Consider the following 15,328-nt stretch of genomic DNA (forward strand, 5'->3'; position numbering starts at 1 on the left):
ACAGCACAGAACAGGCCCTTCGGCCCACGATGTTGTGCCGAACCTTTGTCCTAGATTAATCATAGATTATCATAGAATTTACAGTGCAGAAGGAGGCCATTCGGCCCATTGAGTCTGCACCGGCTCTTGGAAAGAGCACCCTACCCAAAGTCAACACCTCCACCGAACACGAAGGGCAATTTTGGACACTAAGGGCAATTTATCATGGCTAATCCACCTAACCTGCACATCTTTGGACTGTGGGAGGAAACCGGAGCACCCAGAGGAAACCCACGCAGACACAGGGAGGACGTGCAGACTCCGCACAGACAGTGACCCAAGCCGGAATCGAACCTGGGACCCTGGAGCTGTGAAGCAATTGTGCTATCCACAATGCTACTGTGCTGCCCTTAAGAACAAATAAATCTACACTATATCATTTTACCGTAATCCATGTACCTATCCAATAGCTGCTTGAAGGTCCCTAATGTTTCCGACTCAACTACTTCCACAGGTAGTGCATTCCATGCCCCCACTACTCTCTGGGTAAAGAACCTACCTCTGACATACCCCCTATATCTTCCACCGTTCACCTTAAATTTATGTCCCCTTGTAATGGTTTGTTCCACCCGGGGAAAAAGTCTATCTATTCCCCTGATCATCTTATAAACCTCTATCAAATCGCCCCTCATCCTTCTCCGTTCTAATGAGAAAGGCCTAGAACCCTCAACCTTTCCTCGCAAGACCTACACTCCATTCCAGGCAACATCCTGGTAAATCTCCTTTGCACCTTTTCCAAAGCTTCCACATCCTTCCTAAAATGAGGCAACCAGAACTGTACACAGTACTCCAAATGTGGCCTTACCAAAGTTTTGTACAGCTGCATCATCACCTCACGGCTCTTAAATTCAATCCCTCTGTTAATAAACGCTAGCACACCATAGGCCTTCTTCACAGCTCTATCCACTTGAGTGGCAACTTTCAAAGATGTATGAACATCGACCCCAAGATCTCTCTGCTCCTCCACATTGCCGAGAAAACTCTACCGTTAACCCTATATTGCGCATTCATATTTGTCCTTCCAAAATGGATAACCTCACCCCTTTCAGGGTTAAACTCCATCTGCCACTTCTCAGCCCAGCTCTGCATCCTATCTATGTCTCTTTGCAGCCGACAACAGTCCTCCTCACTATCCACAACTCCACCAATCTCCGTATCGTCTGCAAATTTACTGACCCACCCTTCAACTCCCTCATCCAAGTCATTAATGAAAATCACAAACAGCAGAGGACCCAGAACTGATCCCTGCGGGCTTATGGGGATAGGGTGGAGGTGTGGACTTAAGTAGGGTGCACATTCAAGGACCGGTGTAGACTTGATGGGCCGCATGGCACCTCCTGCACTGTAAAGTCTGATTTGGATTCTGTGATCCCACCAGCAGCACCCCCCCCCCCCCCCCCCCCCGGACAGTAGATTTCCCAGCAGATGGGGTGAATTCAATGGGAATTCCCATGCGGGAGCCAAGAATCCCGCCGCCAGCACACTGCTTCCCACCGCTGAGAAACACATGGCTGGGAGATTGGAAAATACCGCCCACAGGAAAAGAGCTTGGCCCAAAATGCGCTGTGGGTCTTAGTTGCCCTACCCCGTACCTTCAGAACCAAGAGCTGCAGACCATAAGACTGTTATTGCATTTTGCAATGTCAGAATAACCACAGCATTTTGGAACCAATTAAAATAAATGTAGTCAATGTAGTAATGTACTCAAAAGCTTTTGGCTGTAGGCTGAATTCTGATGTGCTTTCTTTGACAGCAGATGATTAAATATTAGATGTTAAGTCTTTTGACCATTAATGTGGAGAACTGGACATGTGTTTCACTGTCAAAACATTTGTTCGACCCTTGTGTACAAACACAATCCTGTCAGTGATTTACTCGGCAGGTACTTTATTACATACAAAATACAGAATTATTAATCATTTCTTATATTTTAGATCTCATTACATAGCAGTCCTTATTACACAAATATTGAATCAGGAAATCAAAACTAAACAAAAAAAAATGCCAGGAGAAATAAGAGTCCAAGTCGTGCCAAAGGGCTTATCATTGAAGAAAGCATATTTATCAATAGTGTACAGTATTTTCAATATGTCTTTGCCTAAAAATTAATCAGTATTGTCAATAACACCCAAAAGGAAGAAATCCCTAAATTAAATTCATATTAACCTCCTAATTTATCATAGTTTATGTAGCATATAAGAAATAGGATCCTGGATGACCATAAATTTACTTAAGGATGGTTGTTGAGGTAATCATGATTTCACCTAATTTTAATACTGGAATATTTCATCTGATGTTGTAGAAATAATCAAACATACTTATCAACTTAAAGTATCAGATTTGGTTTCAAGTCAACACCAAATCATTAGCTTGCTGTTTAAAAACTATGAATGTAGATTCAAATCAATGTGTGTGTTGAACACATGAACTGGGAATTAAATGACAGAAATTAACTTGACTTGGGGGCCGATGGCCAAATGTTAAAGTCATTAAAATGCATGCAGTGGTGTTTCTTATTTGAAAGCTTCACAATGCAATATTCCTGACTTGTACATACCCACAAATGTATTTCAGGGTGAGATGATACTAAGTTTTTCTTTTCATGTTCAATAGTTTTGATTCTTTCTGTGGCTGATAATTTAGGCAGGAAAAGGATAGTGTTTTGTATGACACCGCATTAGATAAACTATTTATTATACACCAGGTATCAAATGTATGAATACTTTAAAATATGAATTTCTACTGGGCGCTCGAGTCTTATTTAACGGTGTACAATACTATTAGAGTAAAAGAGTTGGCATGCAATAAATACATATTGGTTATATAAAAAATATCTTAAAATAGCTAGCTTCACTGCTAGCTAAGGAATATTATATCATTGTTCGTTACTAAGCTTTTGATGAAAGACCAACTGGATAAGATCTCCTGCAAGTGAAACTTTCAAATTCTGATTGGATGCGGATGTGATGTAAATGTCATTAAATAATGATTATCAGGGAAATACGTTGTAGTCCTAATTCATTGCTTATAAAATGGAATCTACTTGCAAGATAGACCAGTTTTTAAATTTGATCCTTCTTTATGAAAATCTGTGGTGCCCCCTCTGACCTTATTTAACTGTACAACAGTAAACCATTTACCAGTTTGTATAGACCACTGAATTACTGAAAAAGATGTACCCCCCACCAACATTTCATACGAAAGATAGTAAATGGTTGTTTGCTATACTATTAACATTGTTACATTTGTGAAACAAAATAAAAGCACATTTTGTTGGGCACAACATTTAAGAAAATCAGAAGTACCAAACTATTCATTAACAAGTCATCTGACAGTACCATCCTACTGCCACTAGAAGTCACTAGCATATATTTCAACCATTCTACAGTATTACATTGGCAGTCACAGCTCTTTGTTGAACCTGCAGTGGCATTTCCTACATGTGAGCTAATCGATTTATTTATAAAGTTAAAATTTGTTATCTTGAAATAAAATTCACTTGTGGGCTAGAGGAGTCTTTTGAGAGACGCAACGCTCCTTTGCCTGGAGGTTGAATGCCAAGTTTCAGTGCAATTATATTATTTTCTATTATGTTGATGCTCACTCTCGAATTATCAAACAGGTACAGGAAAAAATATCAACATCTTTTGAGAGTAATCAAACACAAAGTGAAACTAGTTCTCTTGTTTAGATTTAAGAGTTGTTGCAATGTCCTTCTGATATTCAGGAAATAGAACACGCAACATGAACTTGACAAACTCTTAATGCTGAATTCAAGTATTTCTCAGCAGCAGCATTTTCTTTCTGTTTCCCAGAAAAGCCAAGGCAGTAATTTTCTCTGGGCAAGAGTTTCTCATTTAGTTTTGGGGGAAATCTATTTGCTTTAGTTTTAATGTAGAGAGGGGAGGGGGGGGGGGGACTGTGCTGGCAGAGCTTAGTTCAATTTCAGTACTTCATTCACAATCAGTGATTTGCAATAGTCTCATTATTATAGAGTAAAATTTAAAAAGCTTACTTAAGTGACATCTAGTGGCAGAAAATCAATGACAGAATTATGTGACGCAGAAGACATGATTTTCAGTAGGTGAGTACATAAAACAAACTTTAGAAGTTTCACCCGCGCTCAAAAGATCAAAAGTCCTCTCATTACCCACCACATCAGCACAAGAACATGAAGCTTTTAATTAGTCTGGTGCCATGAATCCCAGAGGGGCTAGGTTTAAAAAAAAAATCTGGTGGTGCTTGCTTCACTTACAAGAAAAAGAGATAAATATCTAACAAGCCAAAAATATCAGTTTGATCTGAAACAAACCCTATTATTTTATCAATCAGTAGCTTCTCTGCTTTAGAATGAAAAAGTACTCAGGAAAACAGATGCCTGTTTCCAGCAGTTTACACTTCAATCAATGGTATAAATATGCCCAGACATCACTGGCAACTACTAAGCATTTGTTTTAGATTTTGCTTTCAGAACAGGACCATATTTAAAAAGACAAATTCAGGGAGGCTTATGATTTCAGTCTTGATTCTCCGGCATATCGGTGTAATTATTTCCATGTACTTGACCAATAGAAAGTAATAAACATTTTGCAAACAATTGCATTTAATCCAAATCTTCGATCCCATTTGCATCTGATTGTACTGAAAACATTTTTGAAACCCACCACCTTCAGTTCCTTGATACCCAATGCTGCCAACTAACATGAGTATATTTACATGTTATTAGATCCAGTTCTATGACATGTGAAGGCTATGCTGCTCCTGACTCGACACTGCACTAATTATCTGAGCTCTCAAGAATGAACATTAACAAAAAATAACATTTATTTTTAAAGAAGGTACCATTGTGTTTTAATCATTTTTGGTTTGGATACTTTTAACCAAATTCACACAATTCACTAACTGTACAAAGTATCTGTTGTGTCTTTTGAATACACTGTTACAACACTGCTACATTATTAATGCAACATTGAAGAAAATAAGCTTTCCCAGTGGACACTGTACGGCACAGTTCTCTGGCTTATAGATGAACATCAATAATGTAAAAGGACCAAATTAAGATTTACTGCCACTTTCTTTTCAGGATATTTTATCCAAGTAATTTTGACAAGTTGTTTTAGTGTTTTTGAAAATTAAACTTGATCGTAGACAAAATAAGCCAACTTTGGGGAAGGCTTAATTTCAGATGGAGTAATAAGAAACCAGTTTAAAAAGCATCTAATGAACTAAAATATCAACCCACTTTGATGGAGATGGGAGTGCTTAAACCACCTGCTCTGTGAACATGAACAGGCAAGCTGAATAGTTGTAGGATAATAATGCAAAAAAAGTGCTCATCACGTGACAAAAAAAACTTGTAAATGTACCTTAATTGCAGACAAATGTGAATATTTTTTGTAAAAATTGTGCCAAACTGGTTTTAAAGAATTTGTAACTAATAAGGTTTCATAACAACGTGTAAAATTAACTATTGCATGATTTTTTTTTGCTTCATCTGACTGACGGTCACTGTGCAGAAGATGTTTTTGTTTGCAGGAGATTGAAGCTATTCATTCAGAAACCATTCTCCTGTAGTGATGCAACAGAAGGATTTGAAACCTCTATTTACGTTTTCGTAAAACCATATACATCACACCACTGATCAGAGTAAAAGCAAAAGCAATCCAAGCTAGAATGTAAGAGTATCCGTAGTTTCCTGGAACCATTGTACTGTGGAAGTTTGCTTCCTGGCTTGTATAAATGGAAGCTGCAATCATTACACTGAGACCTGCAACAAAATAAGACAAATCAGTTTTTAATACAATTCATTCCCTAACACAGAACTGGACTAAGAAAAGGAACTGCTCTCAGTATTTACAAGCACTGTAACTTGTATTGTATAATAGAATCCCTACGGAGCAGAATGAGGACATATGGCCCATCGAATCTGCACCAACCCTCTGAAAGAGCACCCCATCTGGGCCCACTCCCCCGCCTCATTCCCGCAACCTTGTAACCTAACCTACATCTTTGGAAACTAAGGGGCAATTGACCATGGTCAATCCACCTAACCTGCACGTCTTTGGGCTATCAGAGGAAACCCACGCAGTCACCCAAGGCCGGAATCGAACCTGGGTCCTTAGCGCTGAGAGGCAGCAGTGCTAACCACTGAAGGCATGCCAAACAATTGTTTACACATTCCATTTGAACCACAAAACTGGAGTTTATAGTGTTTTTTTAGGCCAGCAAATTATCCGAAGGTGCATATTTAGTGCCACTACATTGTTGCTGAATTTTATTATTTCAACAAAGTGGCAAACATTAGACTATGGTGACTGCTTGCAGGAGGTCAGAACAGGTGAGACCCAGTTGGAAGGCCATTGAAGAGTTTAATGGCAACCCGCCACCCCACCTTCAAACCTGATTGCTTGGGGGGGGGGGGGGGGGGGGGGGCTACATTCTGCCCCAGGTTTCATCACAACAATAACTAACCAAGGAAAATGTGGAAAAGGCAAAAGGGGGCAGACAGTGAGCCATGCTGTCAGACATGGAATGGTAATGGGAAGATAGTCAATGTCATCAATTGGGAAGTGGAGGGGAAGAGAGAGACAGACAGAGTTTAAGAAAGGGAGCATCAGGTAATAGGGCTAAAACAAACAGATTCTTCCACCAGTAGCGGGGTTAAGCAGGTGGAATGCACAGCAGACCAAATTCAGTAGACTGTGGCAGGAGGTGCAAAGCGGAGGTTACAAAAATAGGATGAAGGAACTTGAAGAGGACTTTAAATGTCATGCTTTAACGGGTATGGGACCAGTATAGGTCAGACATGATGAGCTTCAAATAAATTGGATTTTTTTTTCAAAGGAGCATGTTGCAGAAATCCAGTGGCAACAGAAGCATGAATATTCATTTCAGCAGAAGAGGCAAACAATGGTACACAAGTAAAGAGAAAGAAAACTTTGTACTGGATATTACGTAGTATTGGGCCAAATTCAAATCAAGGTTTGCACAGCCTTGCCGTAAAGGGTTAGGGTCCATGACGTGGACTAAAACAGGGGACTTCAGTCTTCCTGATGTTCAGTTGGAGGAAATGATGGGCTGTCAGAAGGGCTGATAAGAATGCGGACCAGGAAAATGATAGGTAGGTAGGTACCACCATGGGTAATCAACATACATCGGAAAGCTGACCCCAAGACTGTAAATGATGTCACCAATGGACCACATATCCTTGGAAAACTGGAGGTGGTGAATTTGTAGAGGTAAAGAAAAAGTAAGAATAATGCAGTGGCTGTATTCAGAGAGGCTGTCGTGAAACCACACAAAGGCTGCACAGTGTCGGACAATGGAGAAGACAGCATATTCCATCATCCCAGAGAAGTTGTGCAATATAAGCAGAGATAATAATATGATCCCAGTCACAGACTACTTTTGTGCCTTGAGCCAAGGTGATCTTGGCATTGCGAGCAGGATGGAAGCTGGAGTGAAAGTACTTTTGTTGTATTACACTAGAGCAGACTTACTAGAAAGCAGTTGCAGGGTTCCAGCAATGAAAAACCGCTGTCCCTTCTGCAGCTGGAAGAGCTGAATGACAAACGCAATGAATGAAATGCAGCAAAAGATCACCGACAGGCACATCGTCGCCTGTATTGCCTTGATGCAATCTGCCGAATAAAAACAAAGATGGTTAAGTAGATTGTCTTTCCACCAACTTTTAAGGACTCCAAAAGCTAATTTAATGCTGGATTTTTTAAAAGTTCTCATTACTTGTTCCATTACTTCATTTTTCAGAAGTTCACCAGTTTTGAAAATATATTACGAGGTGATTTTTTTCTTAAAAATCGGCAAGTTAGCAAAGAGAAATAAGAAAGACACCATGAAACAGCAAAGTGATAAAGAAATCAATACAATAGGTTATGGCAAATAAAACTGATTTTGTGGTTATATTTTCCTCCCTTTCCCACATTCTGTGTCTTTCTGGTACTCTATGCCATGCATCATCCCGGAGTTTGAATGTGAGGGAGTCAGCAAGAGGAGGATTAAAAGAGTAAAATTCATAGGAAACAAAAGACATAAAGGGGTTGAGTAACGGCTGAACTGAGGCACGGGCGGAGTTGGACAGAGTTGTGGAGGTGGTCTTCCTGATGGATGTGTGGGGTCAGCAGCTCATTGCGGGGACTATGTAGCCAGTGGTCGGGTTCACCCACAGCCAGCTGACAGAGACAGGGAACATAGTTTTGGGGTGGGAACTGAATGCAAGTGTGTACATTTTAAATACAGCCCACCACATTGGGAAAGTCCAACAACCAAAAGGCCCCATTTTCAGTTCAATCATTTCAATCTTTGGCTCGAGCTGTCAGTATTGATCCCTAGCTGCTTCCCAGCTGGGCTGTTACTGGTGCAAGCAACTACATTAACATTTTTGAACCCAGGAATTGCAATGGGACTGGGCACAAATGTCCATAAGATGCATCCCTCTCTACCATTGTTACAGCAGCAGAGATTGAAGAACAAACACAACACTTTGAATTAAATCAATGCGGATCTAAGAGAAGACGATTAGTGCAAATATTTACCTCCATAGCTCTCAACGTGAATATCGTCACAGTCAGATTTATTGAAGTAGCAGGTCTGCCATATATCAGTGCTGGCAGCCTCAGTTTTCCACCAGGCCTATAAAAAATAAAAACGCATGTTGGAAAATTAAAGAGCTGGAATATGGGTTAAGTGTAGTTTTTCAAAGTTGGACACCTGGATTTTCTATTCTCACAATAAAAAGGTCAAGTTCATTACTTTCTACTTTCAGAAGCACCTGATGAGTGTTTAGACCAATCTAGAACCGTAGCACAAACCAGCATAGACTGAGGCCATTTGGCCCAACACACCCATGCTGCCTCTTTGGTTCAGCGATCCAATTGAGTCCTGCTCTTTCCTCATAGCCCTGTAATCTTTATTTTCTTTCCTACAAGTGTTTATCCAATTATCTGAAACCCACTTCCATTAACGTTTAAGGCAGTGCATTCCAGATCGTAATTTTCTGTCTAAAGAATGTTTCTTCATGACACCTCTGATTCTCTTGCCAATCAGCTTGAACCTGCGCCCTTTGGTTACTGGCACGTCTTCCCCTTCGAATCTGTCATTGTTCTCCCTATTTATTACATTTCCCATCCAAAACTGGGAAATATTGTTCTCTGTACTCAAATCCAGCTCATTCTTAGATCAAAACAGATGGCAGTTTATATCATTGTCCCTTGGGGAACATATTTTATACTCTTCCCTCCTCCTCTCTTCCCCTCCCCGACCGCCCCCCCCAACTTCCCTCCCCGACCCCAGTCTAAAGAACAACTGGTCACCACTGTTTTCTGCTTTGAGTAATTCCATGTCATAGACAAATGAACCACATCACTTAACCTACAGGTTAAAGGCAGCTTTACTTATTTTTGTTCTGAAACACAAAAATTGGACTTGTTTATCCAAAGTTGGCATTAAAATTCTAACCAAGAATCTTCGAATTAACAGCATGAAATAAGTCAATTCACCCATCATGCCAATGCTGCTGTTAGCTCAGTGGCCACAGCACCCCCAGCTCTCCAGCTCAGTAGCCCCAGCACCTACAGCTCTCTAGCTCAGTGGCCCCAGCACCTACAGCTCTCTAGCTCAGTGGCCACAGCACCCCCAGCTCTCTAGCTCAGTGGCCACAGCACCCCCAGCTCTCTAGCTCAGTAGCCCCAGCACCTACAGCTCTCTAGCTCAGTGGCCCCAGCACCTACAGCTCTCTAGCTCAGTGGCCCCAGCACCCCCAGCTCTCTAGCTCAGTAGCCCCAGCACCCCCAGCTCTCTAGCTCTGTGGCCACAGCACCTACAGCTCAGTAGCCCCAGCACCCCCAGCTCTCTAATGATTATCTGCTCTTTCTTGTCTTTATATCAGCCATTTCCACTTCAATCAATGGTCACTTTGATAAAATATTCTACTTTAATAACCTATTGAAAATGTCCAATTTTTCTAGTAATGCCAATTTTTTTTTGTTCACCAACAAGTGGGTAGAATATTGACCACATTTTCCTCAATTACTTGTTATATCCATATTAACAACACAGACAACTTCTTGCAGTGGGCCAGGGAGAAGCCCTGTAAATGGGAGGGGGGACAAAGTCCGAATATACCAGGACATTGGAGCTGAGCTGGCACAGCGGCGTGTGGGATTCGACAGGGCTAAGGCAATGCTGTATCAACAGATCAGGTTTGGGATGCTCTAACCGGCGAAACTATGGGTGACTTTTGAACACCGGGAAAATTATTTTGTGTCCCCAGAAGTGGCCAATGACTTTATCAAAGGAGCATAAAATTGTTCTGTTCACCCCCAGTTTAAGAGATGGAGGTGCTGGCTCTCTGGAGTAATGGAGTATACGGGTCGAGTGGGGGTTGGAGGGAGGGGGTGTTTTTTCTTTTCCTCAACGTGCGAGGGCTCAATGGACCGGTGAAAAGATTAGAGGTCTTTGCGCACCTAAGGGTTTGAAAAGCGGAGGTGGTCTTTATGCAGGAGACACACCTCTGTGCGAAGGACCAGGTTAGGCTAAGAAAGGGATGGGTGGGACAGGTTTTCTACTCGGGGTTTGATTCAAAGTCACGGAGGTGGCCAATTTGAGGAGAAAGAAAATGGGGTTTGTGGAGTGTGAAGGAAGTGAGGGACCCGGGTGGTAGGTATGTGATGGTGAGTGGGGTTTTAGAGAGGACGCCGGTGGGACTGGTGAATGTATATGCACTGAATTGGTACGATGTAGGTTTTATGAGGGGGTTGCTGGCAGCAATCCCTATCTTGGCCACGCACCGGTTGATTATGGGAGGAGAGGACTTCCGGTTGCGGCAGGGATGAGCTAGCCGCACGTTTCGGCGGCTCCAGCTCCGACGGAACTTCGTGCTCTTTTAAGAGCCCCAACGGGGACTTGGACGGCCGTAAAACCCGGTGCGAGGCGCGAGGGAAGGGAGTCCCCCCCGAAAGACGGAGGGAAAAACCGGCTGCGGCGGCTGCAGCCCGAAGAATCTGCAGCCAGAAGATCAGAGAGAGAGAGAGAGGGAGTGAAACAAAATGGTGGCGGAGAAACCACAGGTGACACGGGGGCCTGAGCAGGCCGAGGTGGTGAGACGGTGCGTGGACCTGCTGAAGAAGGAGGTAATGACCCCGTTGTTACAGGCAATTGAGGGGCTTAAGGAGACTTTAAAGACCCAGGAGACGGAACTTCGCGTGGTGGAGCAGAAGGTGTCAGGTATTGAGGACGAGGTCCTGGGCCTGGCGGTCAAGACTCAGACGCACGAGGCACTTCATAAAAAGTGTGCTGACAGGATTGAGGCCCTTGAAAATGGAGCGCGAAGGAAGAACCTTAGGATACTGGGTCTCCCGGAGGGTGTGGAAGGTGTGGACTGTGGAGCGTACGAAAGTAAGATGCTGAGCTCACTGATGGGTGCTGAGGCCCCTGCGGGCCCCATGGAGGTGGAGTGGGCAGGACGGATCCCGGCGAGAAGACCAAAAGCGGGAGAACCACCGAGGGCGATAATCGTGCGATTCTACCGCCTTAAGGACAGAGAAGAGGTCCTGAGATGGGCCAAAAAGGTGCGGAGTAGCAGATGGGAGAATGCGGTGGTAAGGATCTACCAGGATTGGAGTGCGGAGGTGGCGAGAAGGAGGGCGAGCTTCAACCGAGCCAAAGAGGTTTTGCACAAAAGGAAGGTGAAGTTTGGGATGCTGCAGCCGGCAAGGCTATGGGTCACGCATCAGGAGAGACACTATTATTTCGAGACGGCGGAGGAAGCATGGTCCTTCATCAATGAAGAGAAACTGGACCGGAACCGAGGGACTGATGCTGCAGGGAACTGTTATTGTTGTTATTATTGTTTTTGTTAATGGGATGGTGAAAGTTAAGCGAGAAGTAAACAGGGAAGGGGGGGGACACTGGGGAAATGTGGGCGCCGGTGAGGGGGGAGAGGCGGGACATAGTCAGAGAATGGGGAAGGAGAGGGGGAGGGGAAAGGGAGCTGCGCCATAAGAGGCGGGACAGGTAAAGGGATGTTCCCGCGCCAGAAAGGATAAGGCGGGAAAACAGGCGCAAGGCGGATGGGAGTTCCCTCACACCGGGGGGGCCGAGGAGCGAGCAGGAGTAGCCGGGGTCAGTTGAAGTCAGCTGACTTACGGAAGTGATATGGGGGGAGCAATCAAGCTAGATAGCTAGATAGGGATCTAGCGGGGGGGGGGGGGGGACAACTGGGTTGCTGCTGCGGAAATCCAAAAGGAAATGGCTAAAGAGAAGGTGGTCGGGGGCGGAATGCGACGCTGGGGGAGCGAGCGGGAGCGCGGAGGCGGGATATGGGACTGGCCTAGAGAAGGTAATGGCTAGTCGACACGGGAGGGGGGCAGGTAGCCCCCCAGTGAGGCTGATCACGTGGAACGTGAGAGGCCTGAATGGGCCGATAAAAAGGGCCCGAGCGCTCGCGCATTTGAAAGGGCTAAAGGCAGACGTGGTTATGCTCCAAGAGACGCACCTAAAGGTGGCGGACCAAGTTAGGCTAAGGCAAGGATGGGTGGGACAGGTGTTCCACTCAGGTCTGGACGCAAAGAACAGAGGGGTGGCCATTTTTGTGGGGAAACGGGTAGCATTTGAAGCAAAGAACATCGTAGCAGATAGTGGAGGTAGATATGTAATGGTGAGTGGTAGGCTGGAGGGAATGGAGGTCGTGTTGGTTAATGTGTATGCCCCAAATTGGGACGATGCGGGGTTCACGAGGCGGATGCTGGGGCGTATTCCGGACCTGGAGGCAGGAAATTTGATTTTAGGAGGGGACTTCAATACGGTGCTGGACCCGGGGCTAGATAGATCTAGCTCAAGGACTGGAAGAAGGCCGGCAGCGGCCAAGGTACTTAAGGGGTTTATGGACCAAATGGGGGGAGTGGATCCATGGCGATTTCTTAGACCCAGGGCTAGGGAGTATTCCTTCTTCTCCCACGTCCATAAAGTGTACTCCCGGATAGATTTTTTTGTTCTAGGAAGGTCGTTGATCTCTAGGGTGGAAGAAGCTGAATACTCAGCCATAGCGGTTTCGGATCATGCCCCACATTGGGTGGACCTGGAAGTAGGAGAGTACAGGGAGCAGAGAACACTCTGGCGATTAGATGTGGGACTGATGGCGGATGAGGGAGTGTGTGCAAGAGTGAGGGGGTGTATCGAGAGATACCTGGAGGTCAATGACGACGGCGAGGTCCCTGTGGGAGTGGTCTGGGAAGCACTAAAAGCGGTGGTCAGAGGAGAGCGGATTTCTATTGGGGCCCACAAAAGGAAAACAGAGGCCAAGGAAAGGGATAGATTACTGGGGGAGATTTTAAGGGTGGACAGGGAATTTGCAGAGACCCCGGAGGAGGAGCTGTACAGGGAGAGGAGACGACTCCAGACCGAGTTTGACCTTCTGACCACCAGAAAGGCGGAGGTACTGTGGAGGAAGGCACAGGGGAGGAGGTATGAATATGGGGAAAAGGCTAGTCGCCTGTTGGCGCACCAACTGCGAAAGAGGGCAGCAGCGAGGGAGATAGGAGGAATTAGGGATGAAAGGGGAGACACCGTGCGAAGGGCAGGAAAGATAAATGAGGTGTTTAAGACCTTTTATGAAGAACTGTATAGGTCTCAGCCCCCAGAGGGAGAGGAGGGGATGCGGCAGTTCCTGGACCAGTTGAGGTTCCCGAAAGTGGAGGAGCAGGCGGTGGCAGGCCTGGGGGCGCAGATTGAGGTGGACGAGGTTATTAAGGGACTGGGAAGCATGCAAGCAGGGAAGGCCCCGGGGCCAGACGGGTTCCCGGTGGAATTCTACAGAAAATATGTGGACTTGTTGGCCCCGTTGTTGGCGAGGGCGTTCAATGAGGCCAGGGAAGGGGGGACACTACCCCCGACAATGTCGGAGGCGACGATATCGCTAATTTTGAAGAGGGACAAAGATCCGATGCAGTGTGGGTCCTATAGACCTATTTCGCTATTGAACGTGGACGCCAAACTGCTAGCAAAGGTGCTGGCATCGAGGATAGAGGACTGTGTCCCAGGGGTGGTGCACGAAGACCAGACAGGGTTCGTAAAAGGGAGACAATTGAATGTTAACGTGCGACGGCTATTAGGGGCGATAATGATGCCCTCAGTGGAGGGGGAGGCAGAGATAGTGGCGGCAATGGATGCAGAGAAGGCATTTGATAGGGTGGAGTGGGAGTATTTATGGGAAGTGTTAAGGAGGTTTGGGAACGGATTTATTCGCTGGGTTAGACTACTTTATGGGGCACCGACGGCAAGCGTAGTTACAGGTCGACATAGATCGGAGTATTTCCGATTATATAGGGGAACAAGACAGGGATGCCCGCTGTCTCCATTGTTGTTTGCGCTGGCAATTGAACCTCTGGCCATGGCGCTGAGAGACTCCAGGAAATGGAGAGGGGTGACTAGAGGGGGAAAAGAACACCGAGTTTCGTTATACGCGGATGACCTATTGCTATACGTGTCGGACCCAGCGGGAGTGATGATAGAGGTTATGCGAATCTTGAGGAGGTTCGGGGAATTTTCGGGGTATAGGTTAAACATGGGGAAGAGTGAATTATATGTGATACATCCAGGGGACCAGAGTAGAGAGATAGAAGGCTTACCGCTAAGGAAAGTGGAAAGAAACTTCCGATACTTGGGGATTCAGATCGCTAGGAGCTGGGGAACCTTGCACAGACTTAATCTGACACGGCTGGTAGAACAAATGGAGGAGGACTTTAAGAGGTGGGACATGCAGCCTTTATCGCTGGCGGGCAGGGTGCAAGCAATTAAGATGATGGTCCTCCCGAGGTTCTGATTTGTATTTCAATGTCTCCCTATTTTAATCACCAGGACCTTTTTTAATAAAATAGATAGGAGCATTACGAGCTTTGTGTGGGCAGGGAAAGTTCCGAGAGTAAGGAGGGGGGTCCTTCAGCGCAGTAGGGACAGAGGAGGACTGGCACTACCGAACTTGGGAGATTATTATTGGGCCGCCAATGTGGCAATGATACGTAGATGGATGATGGAGGGTGAGGGAGCGGCGTGGAAAAGGCTGGAGAGAAGGTCCTGTAAAGGGACGAGTCTAGAGGCGCTGGTGACGGCGCCGCTACCGTTCTCACCGAAAAAGTACACCACGAACCCGGTGGTGGCGGCAACACTGAACATATGGGGACAGTGGAGGCGACAGAGAGGGGTGCGGGGAGCCCTAGTGGGGTCCCCTATCAGGAACAACCAGAGGTTCGCCCCAGGAAGAATGGATGGAGGATTT

General features: G+C 45.3%; 1 protein-coding gene across 1 annotated transcript in view; it reads right to left on the reverse strand.

Moving 5' to 3' along the window:
• Window positions 1–1,909: 1,909 nt before the first annotated feature.
• emp2 (epithelial membrane protein 2) overlaps window positions 1,910–15,328 on the reverse strand; it is a 69,975-nt gene continuing 56,556 nt past the window's right edge. Inside the window, exons 3-5 of the mRNA XM_072481713.1 lie at window positions 8,592–8,688; window positions 7,539–7,679; window positions 1,910–5,806 (exon numbers count right to left, since the gene is read on the reverse strand). Of these exons, the coding sequence (XP_072337814.1) occupies window positions 5,640–5,806; window positions 7,539–7,679; window positions 8,592–8,688 (405 nt within the window). The 3' untranslated portion in view covers window positions 1,910–5,639. The remainder of the gene's footprint in view (window positions 5,807–7,538; window positions 7,680–8,591; window positions 8,689–15,328) is intronic.

The sequence above is a fragment of the Scyliorhinus torazame genome, chromosome 17 (genome assembly GCF_047496885.1).
Source record: "Scyliorhinus torazame isolate Kashiwa2021f chromosome 17, sScyTor2.1, whole genome shotgun sequence".
NCBI classification, from domain to species: Eukaryota; Metazoa; Chordata; class Chondrichthyes; order Carcharhiniformes; family Scyliorhinidae; genus Scyliorhinus; species Scyliorhinus torazame.